Here is a 12678-nt window from a genome sequence, read left to right on the forward strand (position 1 = left end):
ATACAGGGATCACTACTGTCCATTGCTAAAATGTAACATCCATGGATTACAGGGGCCTCCCAATGAAGCATTCAGGTAATCAGTTGGCACTGTAAGACTTACTGTGACCTTCCTTAACATATTATGACATGTTAGAAAATACTGCAATAAAGTGGACAACTTCTTTTAAGGCCCAACCTCCATTCAGCTGTTTGCAGATCAATGTACACAGTGTACAGAGCAGACACAGAACAGCCTCAGTGTCTAGTGGCCATTCTCGGGTACTGCAGTCCAGTGGCCATTCAATTGAACGTGCGCTGCAAACAGCTGAAGGGTGGGGGTGTCAGGTGTCGGAGGCCACTGATCGGATATTGGAGACTTATCCATCAGATAGGCCATCAATATCTACATAGTGGACGACCCCTTTAAGATCATTTTTAAACAAAAGTTTACCTGTTCTTGCTCTTGTAATGCCACACGTTCTGCAAGACGTTTATTCTCCTGCTCTTGTACCCACAGAGAACTCTGGAGCAACTCTTGTTCCAACTGCAAGATAATGTATGTCATTAGGAAAATAATGCAAGAGACAGATAGTTGAAAAAAAATGCTGACTAGTGATGAGCAAACATGCTCATACACCGTCTTATCAGAGCACGCTCGGGTGTTGTCCGGGCATCTTGGCGTGCTCATACAGTGGGGTAAATAAGCATTTGATCCCTTGCCGATTTTGTAAGTTTGCCCACTGACAAAGACATGAACAGTCTATATTTTAAGGGTAGGTTGATTTTAACATCGAGACAGAATATCAAAAATAAAATCCAGAAAATCATATTGTATAAATTATATAAATTTATTTGCATTTCGCAGTGAGAAATAAGTATTTGATCCCTTGGCAAACAAGACTTAATACTTGGTGGCAAAACCCTTGTTGGCAAGCACAGCAGTCAGACGTTTTTTGTAGGTGATGATGAGGTTTGCGCACGTCAGGAAAAATTTTGGTCCACTCCTCTTTGCAGATCATCTCTAAATCATTACGATTTTGAGGTTGTCGCTTGACAATTCGGAGCTTCAACTCCCTCCATAAGTTTTCTATGGGATTAAGGTCTGGAGACTGGCTAGGCCACTCCAGGACCTTAATGTGCTTCTTTATGAGCCACTCCTTTGTTGCCTTGGCTGTATGTTTTGGGTCACTGTCTTGCTGGAAGACCCAGCCATGACCCATTTTTAATGTCCTGGCGGAGAGAAGGAAGTTGCACACTAAAGATGTTACGGTACATGGCTCCATCCATTCTCCCATTGATGCGGTAAAGTAGTCCTGCATACTTAGCAAAGAAACACCCTCAAAACATAATGCTTCCACCTCCATGCTTGACAGTGGGGATGGTGTTCTTTGGGTCATAGGCAGCATTTCTCTTCCTCCAAACACGGCGAGTTGAGTTAATGCCAAAGACCTCAATTTTTATCTCATCTGACCACAGCACCTTCTCGTAATCACTCACAGAATCATTCAGGTGTTAATTGGCAAACTTCAGACGGACCTGCACATATGCCTTCTTGAGCAGAGGGTCCTTGCAAACGCTGCAGGATTTTAAACCTTTACGGCGTAATGTGTTGCCAATGGTTTTCTTGGTGACTGTGGTCCCAGCTGCCTTGAGATCATTAACAAGTTCCCCCGTGTAGTTTTAGGCTCACCTTCCTCATGATCAAAGATACCCCACGCCCCAGATCGATGTCGATTGACAGTTGTGAAGGAGAAAATGGCTAATGAAATCAATTATTAAACCTTATATAAGTCAGTTCAGATATGGTGTAGCAAGATGGCGATTGTGTCTTTGAAGATTTCTTGGAGATCCTTGAAACCGTCTTGGAAGGAATCTTTGGAATGCAGGAGTGAAGACACTGGAATACATCATATTTGGAAATGAAGCTTGGACTGGACCAATTACAAAGTGACTAGCTGTACAGGAGCTGTGCGACCCCCCTATTTCCTGCTCTTAGTATATTTTTTTGCTTTGAGAATAAAGTTCAGTTGGGCACCAACTTTGACAGAGAGGCAGTGTGAATCGTCTCTGTGAATCTGATACATTCTTAGCCTCTAAGCACGCACTCAGCTTATATTTGGTCAGCAATCATATTGATCTCACTTTAAGAGATCACCCTCACACAGTCATTTTGTATTTCTTCCATTTTTTTTACTACTGAACCAACAGTTGTCTCCTTCTCACGTATGGTTTTTTAGCCCATTCCAGCTACAAAGCTGGTCTATGATCTTGTCCCTGGCATCCTCATAAAACTCTTTGGTCTTGCCCATGTTGTAGAGGTTAGAGTCTGACTGATTGAGTCTGTGGACAGCAGTCTTTTATAAAGGTGACTATGTAAGACAGCTGTTTTTAATTCAGGGAAATAGTTGATTAGGAGCGTCTAACTAGTCTGTAGGTTTCAGAACTCTTAATGGTTGGTAGGGGATCAAATATTTATTTCTCACTGCAAAATGCAAATAAATTTATACAATGTGATTTTCTGGATTTCATCTTTGATATTCTATCTCTCAATGTTAAAATTAACCTACCCTTAAAATTATAGACTGTTCATGTCTTTGTCAGTGGGCAAACTTACAAAACCAGCAAGGGATCAAATAACTATTTCCCCCACCATATATTATGCTCGAGTCTCTGTGGCTGCATGATTTGCGGCTGTTAGACAGCCTCAACACATATGGGAATTGTGTAACAAACAGGTAATCCCCACATTGTTCAGGCTGTCTAACAGCCACAAATCATGCAGCCACATATGAACACTCCCAGATGCTCGGATAACACTCGAGCGTACTCAGATAAAACGTTACCTGAGCACGTTCGCTCATCACTAATGCTGACTTTTAAAGTGGCAATTTTTAAATAAATTTACCAGAAAATAATTATAAAGGACATTATTAAGGGGTTATCCCGGACAGTTTTTTCCCTATTGGGCTGAGCACTTATCGGAGGTTAGCTACTTACTTGCCTTGTGCTGCCCTGTAATGATATCTCCCTGCTCAGAGCAGTCACAGACCACTTCTATCGACAATTCTCCTGATCATGCAACATCACGACATCAGAGCAGTTCTTTCTCTTCTGCTCTGTCGATGGGGCATCACTATCGACGGAATATTGATTGAGAGCAAGCTGAGCCTAACACAAAGGGGAGCGAGCTGTCAATCATCATTACCTTGGTAAGAATGCTCCGTCGACAGAGCAGAGAGAAAGAACTGCTGTTAACTTGACGTCACAGGATGCTGGAGAATCGCCAGCAGAAGCTGTGAGCTGGGAGAGATCGCTGCATGGCAACAAAAGCAGGTAGGTACTAACTACCAGCCGATTAGTGCTTAGCCACATAGGGAAAAAAAAAGTAAGAGTTTTGGTACTCACCATAAAATCTCTTTCTTGGAGCCATCGTTGGGGACACAGGTAACATGGGTGTATGCTGCAGTTGCTAGGAGGCTGACACTAGGCAAAAAAAAGTTAGCACCTCCTCAGCAGGCTACACCCACCGACTGGCACAAGGCTCGTCAGTTAGTGAAAACGCAGTACGAGAGTCCAAACAAATAACCACATACAGGCCCAACCAAGGCCCACAAGCCCAACAAAATAAGGATGGGTGATGTGCCCCCAATGAAGGTTCCAAGAAAAATTTTATGGAGAGTACCAAAAATCTTTCTTTCTTTATCGCTTCATTGTGGGACACAGGTAACCATGGGACATCATATTGCAGCCCCAAGGGAAGGAACGTACTATTGTGCCCAAATCATGTCCTTTTTAAAGAGCAGGGTCTCGCAGTGGCTAGGTACCCATGCTGCCGTTTGTGTTAATGGTGGCAATCCTTCTAGGAGGCAGCATGGGTACCTAGCCACTGCGAGCCCCTGCTCTTTAAAAATGACTTCTCTTAAAAGGACTGTTTGGGCGGCACGGTGGCGCAGTGGTTAGCACAGCAGCCTTGCAGCGCTGGAGTCCTGGGTTCGAACCCCACCAAGGACAACATCTGCAAAGAGTTTGTATGTTCTCTCCGTGTTTGCGTGGGTTTCCTCCGGGCACTCCGGTTTCCTCCCACATTCCAAAGACATACTGATAGGGAATTTAGATTGTGAGCCCCAACGGGGACAGTGATGATGATGTGTGCAAACTGTAAAGCGCTGCGGAATATGTTAGCGCTATATAAAAATAAAGATTATTATTATTATTATTTTATCTCTATTGGACTATCGCCCATTTCTCACTGGCATATCTGCTCCCCTGATGAGTGTCCATTACTGGATATGAAACGCGTTGGGAGAATTCACTACTGTCCATGATCTGGTGGAGTCCATAGTTAGGGATCACTTGGGGCCTGTCCTTGTGAGGACAGGAGCTTGAACGGGTTTAACAGGGAAGTCCGTAAATATCCCACACCCAGTCCCTTTCCCTACATGTGGACGATGGACCTCCGGTTAAGGATACTGGGAGGTTCTCTATGGTGACCATACGTCTACCATTATCGGAGAGGCATTCCTAATCATGGTCTGTATGACCTGAGATGAGAAACCTGCCCCTCTCAGGAATGAAACCTCAACGGCCATGCCATTAGATTGACAGACTGAGAATTCAGGTGGAATAGGGGACCCTGAGAGAGTAAGTCTGGTCGGTCTGGGAGCTTCCAAGGTACATCAGCGAGTAGGTTGACCAACTCTGCATACAAGGCTCTTCTGGACCAATCTGGAGCCACTAGGATGACTGGAACTCCTTTCGCCTTGATTTTCTTGATAAAACTGGGGAGCGGCATCAAACAGCAAGCATAGGAAAATTAGTGTAGGGATTCCTTTCGGAAATTACGTAGGCGCAATCGCCGGTTTAGTCGCTTGAGATCTAGGATCGGACGGCAAGAACCGTTTTCATTTGGAACCAGAAAAAGATTGGAATACAATCCTGAGAGGCGTTCTTTTTTTTTTTTTTTTTTATAAATCTGTTTATTGAATTTTTCAGCATAATATAAAACATTCAAAACAGTTATCTTAATTACAACCATAGTTCTTTTCCCATGCTGAGAGGCGTTCTTGAGAGGGAACAGGAACCATGGCCCCTGCCTGGAGGAGATAGTTGATGGCATGGAAGAAATCAGGAACCTGAGACGTGAACCATGGAGAGCGGAACACAAGAAAACATCTGCATGAAAAAAAAGAAAATTCTATCTTGTAACCTGTGGTGATGTACTCCCTGACCCAGGGGCTGTTGACTACTGAGAGCCATGCATCCCGGTAAAGAAGGATTCCCAGGTGGGGGTGACCCAACATGTAGAAGAGAATCTATTATATCGGGCACCAGAGGGTTTGGCAGAGCGCCCCTTAGAATGGATGAATAATGAATGAATGGTGAATGGACATGTAGGCTCAGGCTGGGGATGAGAGGTGCTCTTACCACCGTTGGCGCCCGAGATGAGCTGATCCAGTTTAGACCCAAAATGTTGTGATCCCTGAAAGGGAAGATTGGTAAGGGACTTCTTGTATGTCGGGTCCACATGCCAGGCCTTTAGCCAGAGGATTCTGCATATGTCTACAATATTGCTGATGACACAGGCGAAACAGCTGGCAGCATCAAGAGACGTGGCGAGTAGGTATTTATCTGCGCGGGTAATCTGGTCTGCAAGATCAGCCAGTTCGCCGGAGAGGCCACTGATTAAATGCCCTGCTCAAGGTGCTTTGCACAGGCGGACACTGACTTTGTTATTCAAGTGGAAGCAAAGGATGGAGAGAGAGAGAGAGATGCCAGCGGCCTCAAAGGTGGACTTTGCAAGGGCCTTGATGTGCCTGTCAGTAGAGTCCTTGAGAAAGGAGCCATCAGGAAGTGACAGGACGGTGTTTGTGGACAGGCGTGAGACTGGCGGGTGATTCTTCCCATCAGTTGAGGAGATCAGGACCAAAAGGATTTAAGATATCCAACTGCCTTCTATGGGAAGTGCTTTTCTGGGTGTTCCTACTGCTTTTTAAAGGTTCTTTCAAACGCCTTGTGATTGGAAAACATCCGGGAAGGGCGTTTTGGCTTTTTGAATGAAACAGTGTGATCTGGGGCAGGACACTCCTCCTCAATATTGAGGATCTGGTTGGCGGTAGTTATGAGGTTGCTGATCATATCCTGGAGTAGCTTGGTCCGTGTCGAGATCAGAGTCGGACTGGGAATCAAGATCGGATCCTGAGGCCGGCAGTTGCAGTTGGATCTGCAATGTCACCGAGCTGGAAAGAAAGAAGGGGCGGGGCATAGACCCAGCGCACTGATACAGCCACGCTGTGGCAAAAAAGACAAGCGTTCCCATAGGAGGGAAAACGCTCAAGAGAGCCCTGATTGGCTGGTGAGCACGAAGGGGGGGCCGTGAACAAGTCAGCGCTGTTGAGGAATGAGACTAGCGCTTCCAAAGGCTGGAGTGCACGCGTGGGCACTCGCTTGCTGATTGCTTGGTGTGCACGAGGAAAAATTGGGCATGGCCAGGGAAAGTGGAGGCCTGAGAAGCAGAGGAGTAAATTTTCCTTAGATATCGGTGTGTAGAGAACATGCGATGTAAGGAACGAAGCTGAAGCATCCATAGTCCCTGTGGATACTCCCCCGCCATCTGAGAAGTAACTGTGGAGAAGAAGGGGGGAACAGTACCTGTGTGATCTAGGTCCCGACTCACTCTTTTCAGTCAAGAGGATGGCATCATGAGCCCCCCAGGTGAGGATGGCGTCACTGGAAAAAAGGGGATCCTCCTTCCCACACCGTCGTAGGCCCAGACGGTGCAGAAGACCGTGTCGACCCTGAGAAGGGGAGGGTCACTGAAGAGTGACCACAGTATTCCACCTGGCACTGCTGCGAGTAGAGGCCTGAGGTGTGGAAAAAGAAAGGACTGTCGCCACAAGCCACCCTGAGACATACTTCAAGTGTCAAGAGGTAAGGCTCTGCCCAAGGAGGGTACAATGTGGACGGCACCAAACTGTTCTCTCGGTTTCATATTTTGGGAAAACAGGGTGAGAATTAACACCTTGCTACCCTGAAGAGAAGAATCTGAAAAAACAAAGCAAAAGATTAATAACACACAAACAAGGTGACCTAAGGAGAAAAAGACGGATCTGCGATCAGATCCAGGTCTGCTTCTTCCTACTGACACCAAGCTAACCCTGACGAGCTTTGTGCCAGTTGGTGGGTGTACCCTGATGAGGAGGAGCTAACTTTTTTTTTTTTTGCATAGTGTCAGCCTCCTAGCAACAGCAGCACACACCCATGATTACCTGTCTCCCCCCAATCATGCGATAAAGAAAAACAAAAGTTATGGATAACCCCTTTAACGGTTTAAAATAATCTAAAAGGGTTAAAAGAGCCACCCACTGGTATTTTCTCTCAGACTCTGTCCTCATGCCTTAAAATGGCTGAAAATGCCAGCTCAGCCAGTCTCTGGCCGCAGCTGTGACCAGTCTCATCCAGCAAGCAGGCATTCCTGTCCATTTCCATCGAGTCAAGGATGAAACCAGGAAGTAAAGACCCAAAAGATTTGGGCCCAAAAAACATTACAAAAAGGAGAGGTAGGAGATCAGTAGAAGAGTATACAATGTTTTTTTAGATGCAGAGATTTTTATTTATTTATTTATTTAAACACAAAAAAGTGGTGGACAACCCATTCAAGGTGATGATAATTACCGTACCTTGCTTTCAGTCAAGTGAACTTCCAGGTTTTGATTTTTCTCCATAAAATCATTAAGAGTCTTATAAAACTGCATAAAACACACATTATTATTTCCAACAACTGTGTATAGTACATTGCAAATGTGAACACACGGACAAGGTTACATCATTTACTACAGTCATTCTTCTATAGAATATAAAATAATAATACACTGCTCCAAAAAAATTAAGGAAGCACTTAAAGGGCTAGGCCACTTTAACTTTATTACAATAATTGTCTTGGGCACTTGCTAATATATAAGTATTGTAGGTTCTCCTCCTGCACTTGTTAGTACAGCTTTACTTACAAAATGGCAGCTGATGGAGCAGCACGTAACCAATCCGGTCATTCAGCTTTCTCCAATTTAAAGCCCGCTTTCCCATCTGAAGTGTTTTTCAATTGGAGGATGAGGGTCACATGCTCCTCCACGAACTGCCATTTTGTGAATAGGAGAGCTGTGCAATCGGTGAAGAAGGGTAAATTAACGAGTGCAAGTAGAGAACCTGTAATACTTATACATTAGGACAACGTCTGCAAGGAGTTTGTATGTTCTCCCCGTGTATGCATGGGTTTTCCTCAGGTTCTCCGGTTTCCTCCCACAATCCAAAGACATAATGATAGGGGATGTAGATTGCGAGCCCCAATGTGGACAGTGCCAATAATATCTGTAAAGCGCAGAGGAATTAATGGCGCTATTTAAGTTAAGTGAGTAAAATAAATTAAATCATGTTCCTAGTGAACTTGATAAGATAAAGGAAAGTGGCCAACCCCTTTAAGCATGGCAATATAATTCCAAGTTAAAGAAGGACTCCTGAAGGTTTTTTTTTTTGCTAAATAGGTATATGTAGTCTAGTGTGTGTTAAGAAACTCACCTACCGCCACGTTCTCCAGTGTACAGCTGTTCTGCTCCTCTTCTCAGTGATGTCACCCTCTGTAGACTCTCTGGGTCACTCTGCGCTCTGCGTGACCCGCAAGTGGCTTTTACAATGTAAGCCTAAGGAACGTCAGAACAGGGAGCATTATAGAATTGCATTGTAAAAGAGACTTTCGGCTCACGCATAGAGCACAGAGTGAGCTGGAGAGTCTGAAGTGCGGTGATGTCACTGAGAAGAGGCGCAGAACAGCACTCAATACTGGAGAAGGTGGCGGTAGGCAAATATCTTTACTCACACTATGCTTAAAAAAGAGAGAATGGCCATAACCTCCAAAAATCCATACATTCATCTAATGAATATATATACATATATATATACACATACATACATACATATAACTTAGTTTAACATTCTGTTCAGACTGTAGGAAGCCCACTGCTACGTTGTCACGAACCTCTCGTTTGAGAGCTTGAGGAAGGAGAGTTTCAATGCTCTTTTCACTTGGTGTTGGTGCTTGGTGGCGGCCATTGCTGCTGTGGTATTGTGCACTGTGAGCAGTGCAGTCTGGAGTCACGAGTTTTGCAGCATGGGCGCTGTGAGGCAACAGGCTGCCAGCCCTGCTGGTGCATTGTCGCCGCGACGCTGCTCCTTTAAAGCAATAAAAGTTAGGACCCACTGAGAGGTTCCCCAAAACATGGCAGTTGGCTTCATACAGTCTGATCAGAATGTTAACCCCCTTAGTGACGGAGCCAATTTGCAGCTTAAAGGGAACCTGTCACCCCCAAAATCGAAGGTGAGCTAAGCCCACCAGCATCAGGGGCTTATCTATAGCATTCTGTAATGCTGTAGATAAACCCCCGATGCATCCTGAAAGATGAGAAAAAGAGGTTAGATTATACTCACCCAGGGGCGGTCCCAGTACGATGGGCGTCGTGGTCCGGGGCCTCCCATCTTTTTACGATGATGTCCTCTTCTTGTAGTCACGCTGCGGCTCTGGCGCAGGTGTACTTTGTCTGCCCTGTTGAGGGCAGAGCAAAGTACTGCAATGCGCAGGCGCCGAGAAAGGTCAGAGAGGCCCAGCACCTGTACACTGCAGTACTTTGCTCTGCCCTCAACAGGGCAGACAAAGTACGCCTGTGCCGGAGCCGCAGCGTGAATACAAGAAGATGACGTCATCGTAAGAAGATGGGAGGCCCCGAACCGCGACGCCCATCGTACCGGGACCGCCCCTGGGTGAGTATAATCTAACCTCTTTTTCTCATCTTTCAGGAAACATCTGGGGCTTATCTACAGCATTACAGAATGCTGTAGATAAGCCCCTGATGCTGGTGGGCTTAGCTCACCTTCGATTTTGGGGGTGACAGGTTCCCTTTAATGACCAGGCCAATTTTTAGTATTCTGACCACTGTCACTTTATAAGGTTATAACTCTGGAACACTTTAATGTATCCCGCTGATTCGGAGACTGTTTTTTCGTGACATATTGTACTTCATGATAGTGGTAAAATTTCTTCGATATTACTTGCGTTTATTTATGAAAAAAACGGAAACCTGGCAAAAAAAATTAAAAATTTAGCAATTTTCAAACTTTGAATTTTTATGCCCTTAAATCAGAGAGATGTCACACAAAATAGTTAATAAATAACATTTACCACATGTCTACTTTACATCAGCACAATTTTGGAAACAAAATTTTTTTTGTTTAGGAAGTTATAAGGGTTAAAAGTTGACCAGCGATTTCTCATTTTTACAACAAAATTTACAAAACCATTTTTTTAGGGACCATCACACATTTAGGCTATGTGCACACATCCGTAATTGCCGTGGAAATTTCCACGGCAAATTCCGCAACTGTGCAGCGGGTAAAACGCATGCGGAATTGGCATGCGTTTTCTCGCTAAACACTAGCGTTTTATAAGCGTAATTAGCTTGCAGAATGCTAGCGTTTTCCAAGCGATCTGTAGCATCGCTTGGAAAACTGATTGACAGGTTGGTCACACTTGTCAAACATAGTGTTTGACAAGTGTGACCAACTTTTTACTATTGATGCTGCCGAATGTTAAAAAAAAAAAAAAAAAATCGTGTCACCTTCCGGCGTCCCCCACAGCCCTCCCACTCCTCGCAATGCTGCAGTTCCCAATAATGCCTCGCAGCAATATAATAATAATCTTTATTTTTATATAGCGCTAACATATTCCGCAGCGCTTTACAGTTTTGAACACATTATCATCACTGTCCCCGATGGGGCTCACAATCTAGACCCCAGATGACGTAGCATCACGCGAGACCGCTACGTCATCACAGGTCATTGCTGCAAAGCATACCTGGTAACAGGAGCATCGCGAGGAGCGAGAATATCATGATTTTTTATTTTAATTCTTTTTTTTTTTTTTTTTTTTTTTTTTAAAAGGTACGGTATATGGTTCCCAGGTCCTGGAGGAGAGTCTCCTCTCTTCCACCCCGGGTACCTACCGCACATGATCGCTTACTTCCCGCATGGTGGGCATAGCCACATGCGGAAAGTAAGCGGATCAATTCCTATGTGTGCGGGATCCCCGCAATTCCGCACAAAGAATGAATATGCTGCGTTGTTTTTCCGGCGCGGAAAAAAACGAGACGTGCACAAAAATTGAGGATTGCATTCTAATAATATGATGCTTAATTTATGCATTTTTTTCACGGTTTTATCGTAGGTTTATGGCAAAAAAACGCAGAAAAAAATGTGAAAAATCCTGAACGTGTGCACACAGCCTTAAAGTCACATTGAGGGGTGAACATGACAGAAAATACCCAAAAGCGACACCATTCTAAAAACTGCACCCCTCAAGGTGCTCAAAACCACATTCAAGAAGTTTATTAACCCTTTACTTTTCAGAACCAATTTTTTTTTATTTTCACAAGTGTAAAAAGAGAAAATGAACCACAAAATTAGTTGCGCCATTTCTCCTGAATACGCAGATACCCCATATGTGGGGGTAAACCACTGTTTGGGCGCACGGCAGAGCTCTGAAGAGAAGGAGCGCCGTTTGACTTTTTCAATGCAAAATTGGCTGAAATTGGGATCGGACGCCATGTCGCATCTGGAGAGCCCCTGATGTGCCTAAATAGTGGAATCCCCCACAAGTGACACCATTTTGGAAACTAGACCCCCAAGGAACTTATCTAGATCTGTGGTGAGCACTTTGAACCCCCATCTGCTTTACAGAAGTTTATAACGTAGAGCCGTGAAAATAAAAAAATCTGATTTTTTTCAACAAAAATGATATTTTCACCCCCAAATTTTTACTTTGACAACAGTAACAGGAGAAATTGGACCACGAAAGTTGTTGTGCAATTTGTCCTGAGTATGCTGATACCCCATATGTGGGGGGTGACCACTGTTTGGGCGCGTGGCAGAGCTCGGAAGGGAAGGAGCGCCGTTTTGGAATGCAGACTTTGATGGAATGGTCTGCGGGCGTCATGTTGCATTTGCAGAGCCCTTGATGTGCCTAAACAGTAAACCCCCCCCAAAAGTGACCCCAATTTGGAAACTAGACCCCCCAAGCAGTTTATCTAGATGTGTGGTGAGCACTTTGAACGCCCAAGTGCTTCGCAGAAATTTATAACGCAGAGCCGTGAAAATAAAAAACTCCTTTTTTTTCCCACAAAAATGATTTTTTAGCCCCCATTTTTTTTCCCAAGGGTAACAGGAGAAACTCGACCCCAAAAGTTGTTGTCCAATTTGTCCCGAGTAAACTGAAGCCCCATATCTGGGGGTAAACCACTGCTCGGGCGCACGGCAGGGTACAAAAGGGAGGGAGCACCATTTGACATTTTCAATGCAAAATTGGTTGGAATCAATGGTGGAACCATGTCACGTTTGGAGACCTCCTGATGTACCTAAACAGTGGAAACCCCCAATTCTAACTCCAACCCTAACACACCCCTAACCCTAATTCCAACCCTAACCATAATCCTAATCACAACCCTAACCCCAACACACCCCTAACCCTAATCCCAACCCTAACCCTAATCACAACCCTAACCCTAATAACAACCCTACCCCCAACACACCCCTAAAACTAATCCCAACCCTAACCATAACCCTAATCACAACCCTGACCCCAACACATCCCTAACCCTAATCC

General features: G+C 44.7%; 1 protein-coding gene across 4 annotated transcripts in view; it reads right to left on the minus strand.

Moving 5' to 3' along the window:
* CCDC150 (coiled-coil domain containing 150) overlaps nucleotides 1-12678 on the minus strand; it is a 162776-nt gene that overhangs the window by 77183 nt on the left and 72915 nt on the right. For 3 of the 4 annotated variants that reach the window (XM_069726963.1, XM_069726967.1, XM_069726965.1), the window contains 2 exons: nucleotides 7658-7726; nucleotides 433-525 (listed from right to left, as the gene is read on the minus strand). The exons of the other annotated variant lie outside the window; for it this stretch is intronic. In XM_069726963.1, the coding sequence (XP_069583064.1) occupies nucleotides 433-525; nucleotides 7658-7726 (162 nt within the window). The remainder of the gene's footprint in view (nucleotides 1-432; nucleotides 526-7657; nucleotides 7727-12678) is intronic. 4 annotated transcript variants of the gene reach the window in all.

This window comes from Ranitomeya imitator, chromosome 5 (genome assembly GCF_032444005.1).
Source record: "Ranitomeya imitator isolate aRanImi1 chromosome 5, aRanImi1.pri, whole genome shotgun sequence".
Lineage (NCBI taxonomy): Eukaryota > Metazoa > Chordata > Amphibia > Anura > Dendrobatidae > Ranitomeya > Ranitomeya imitator.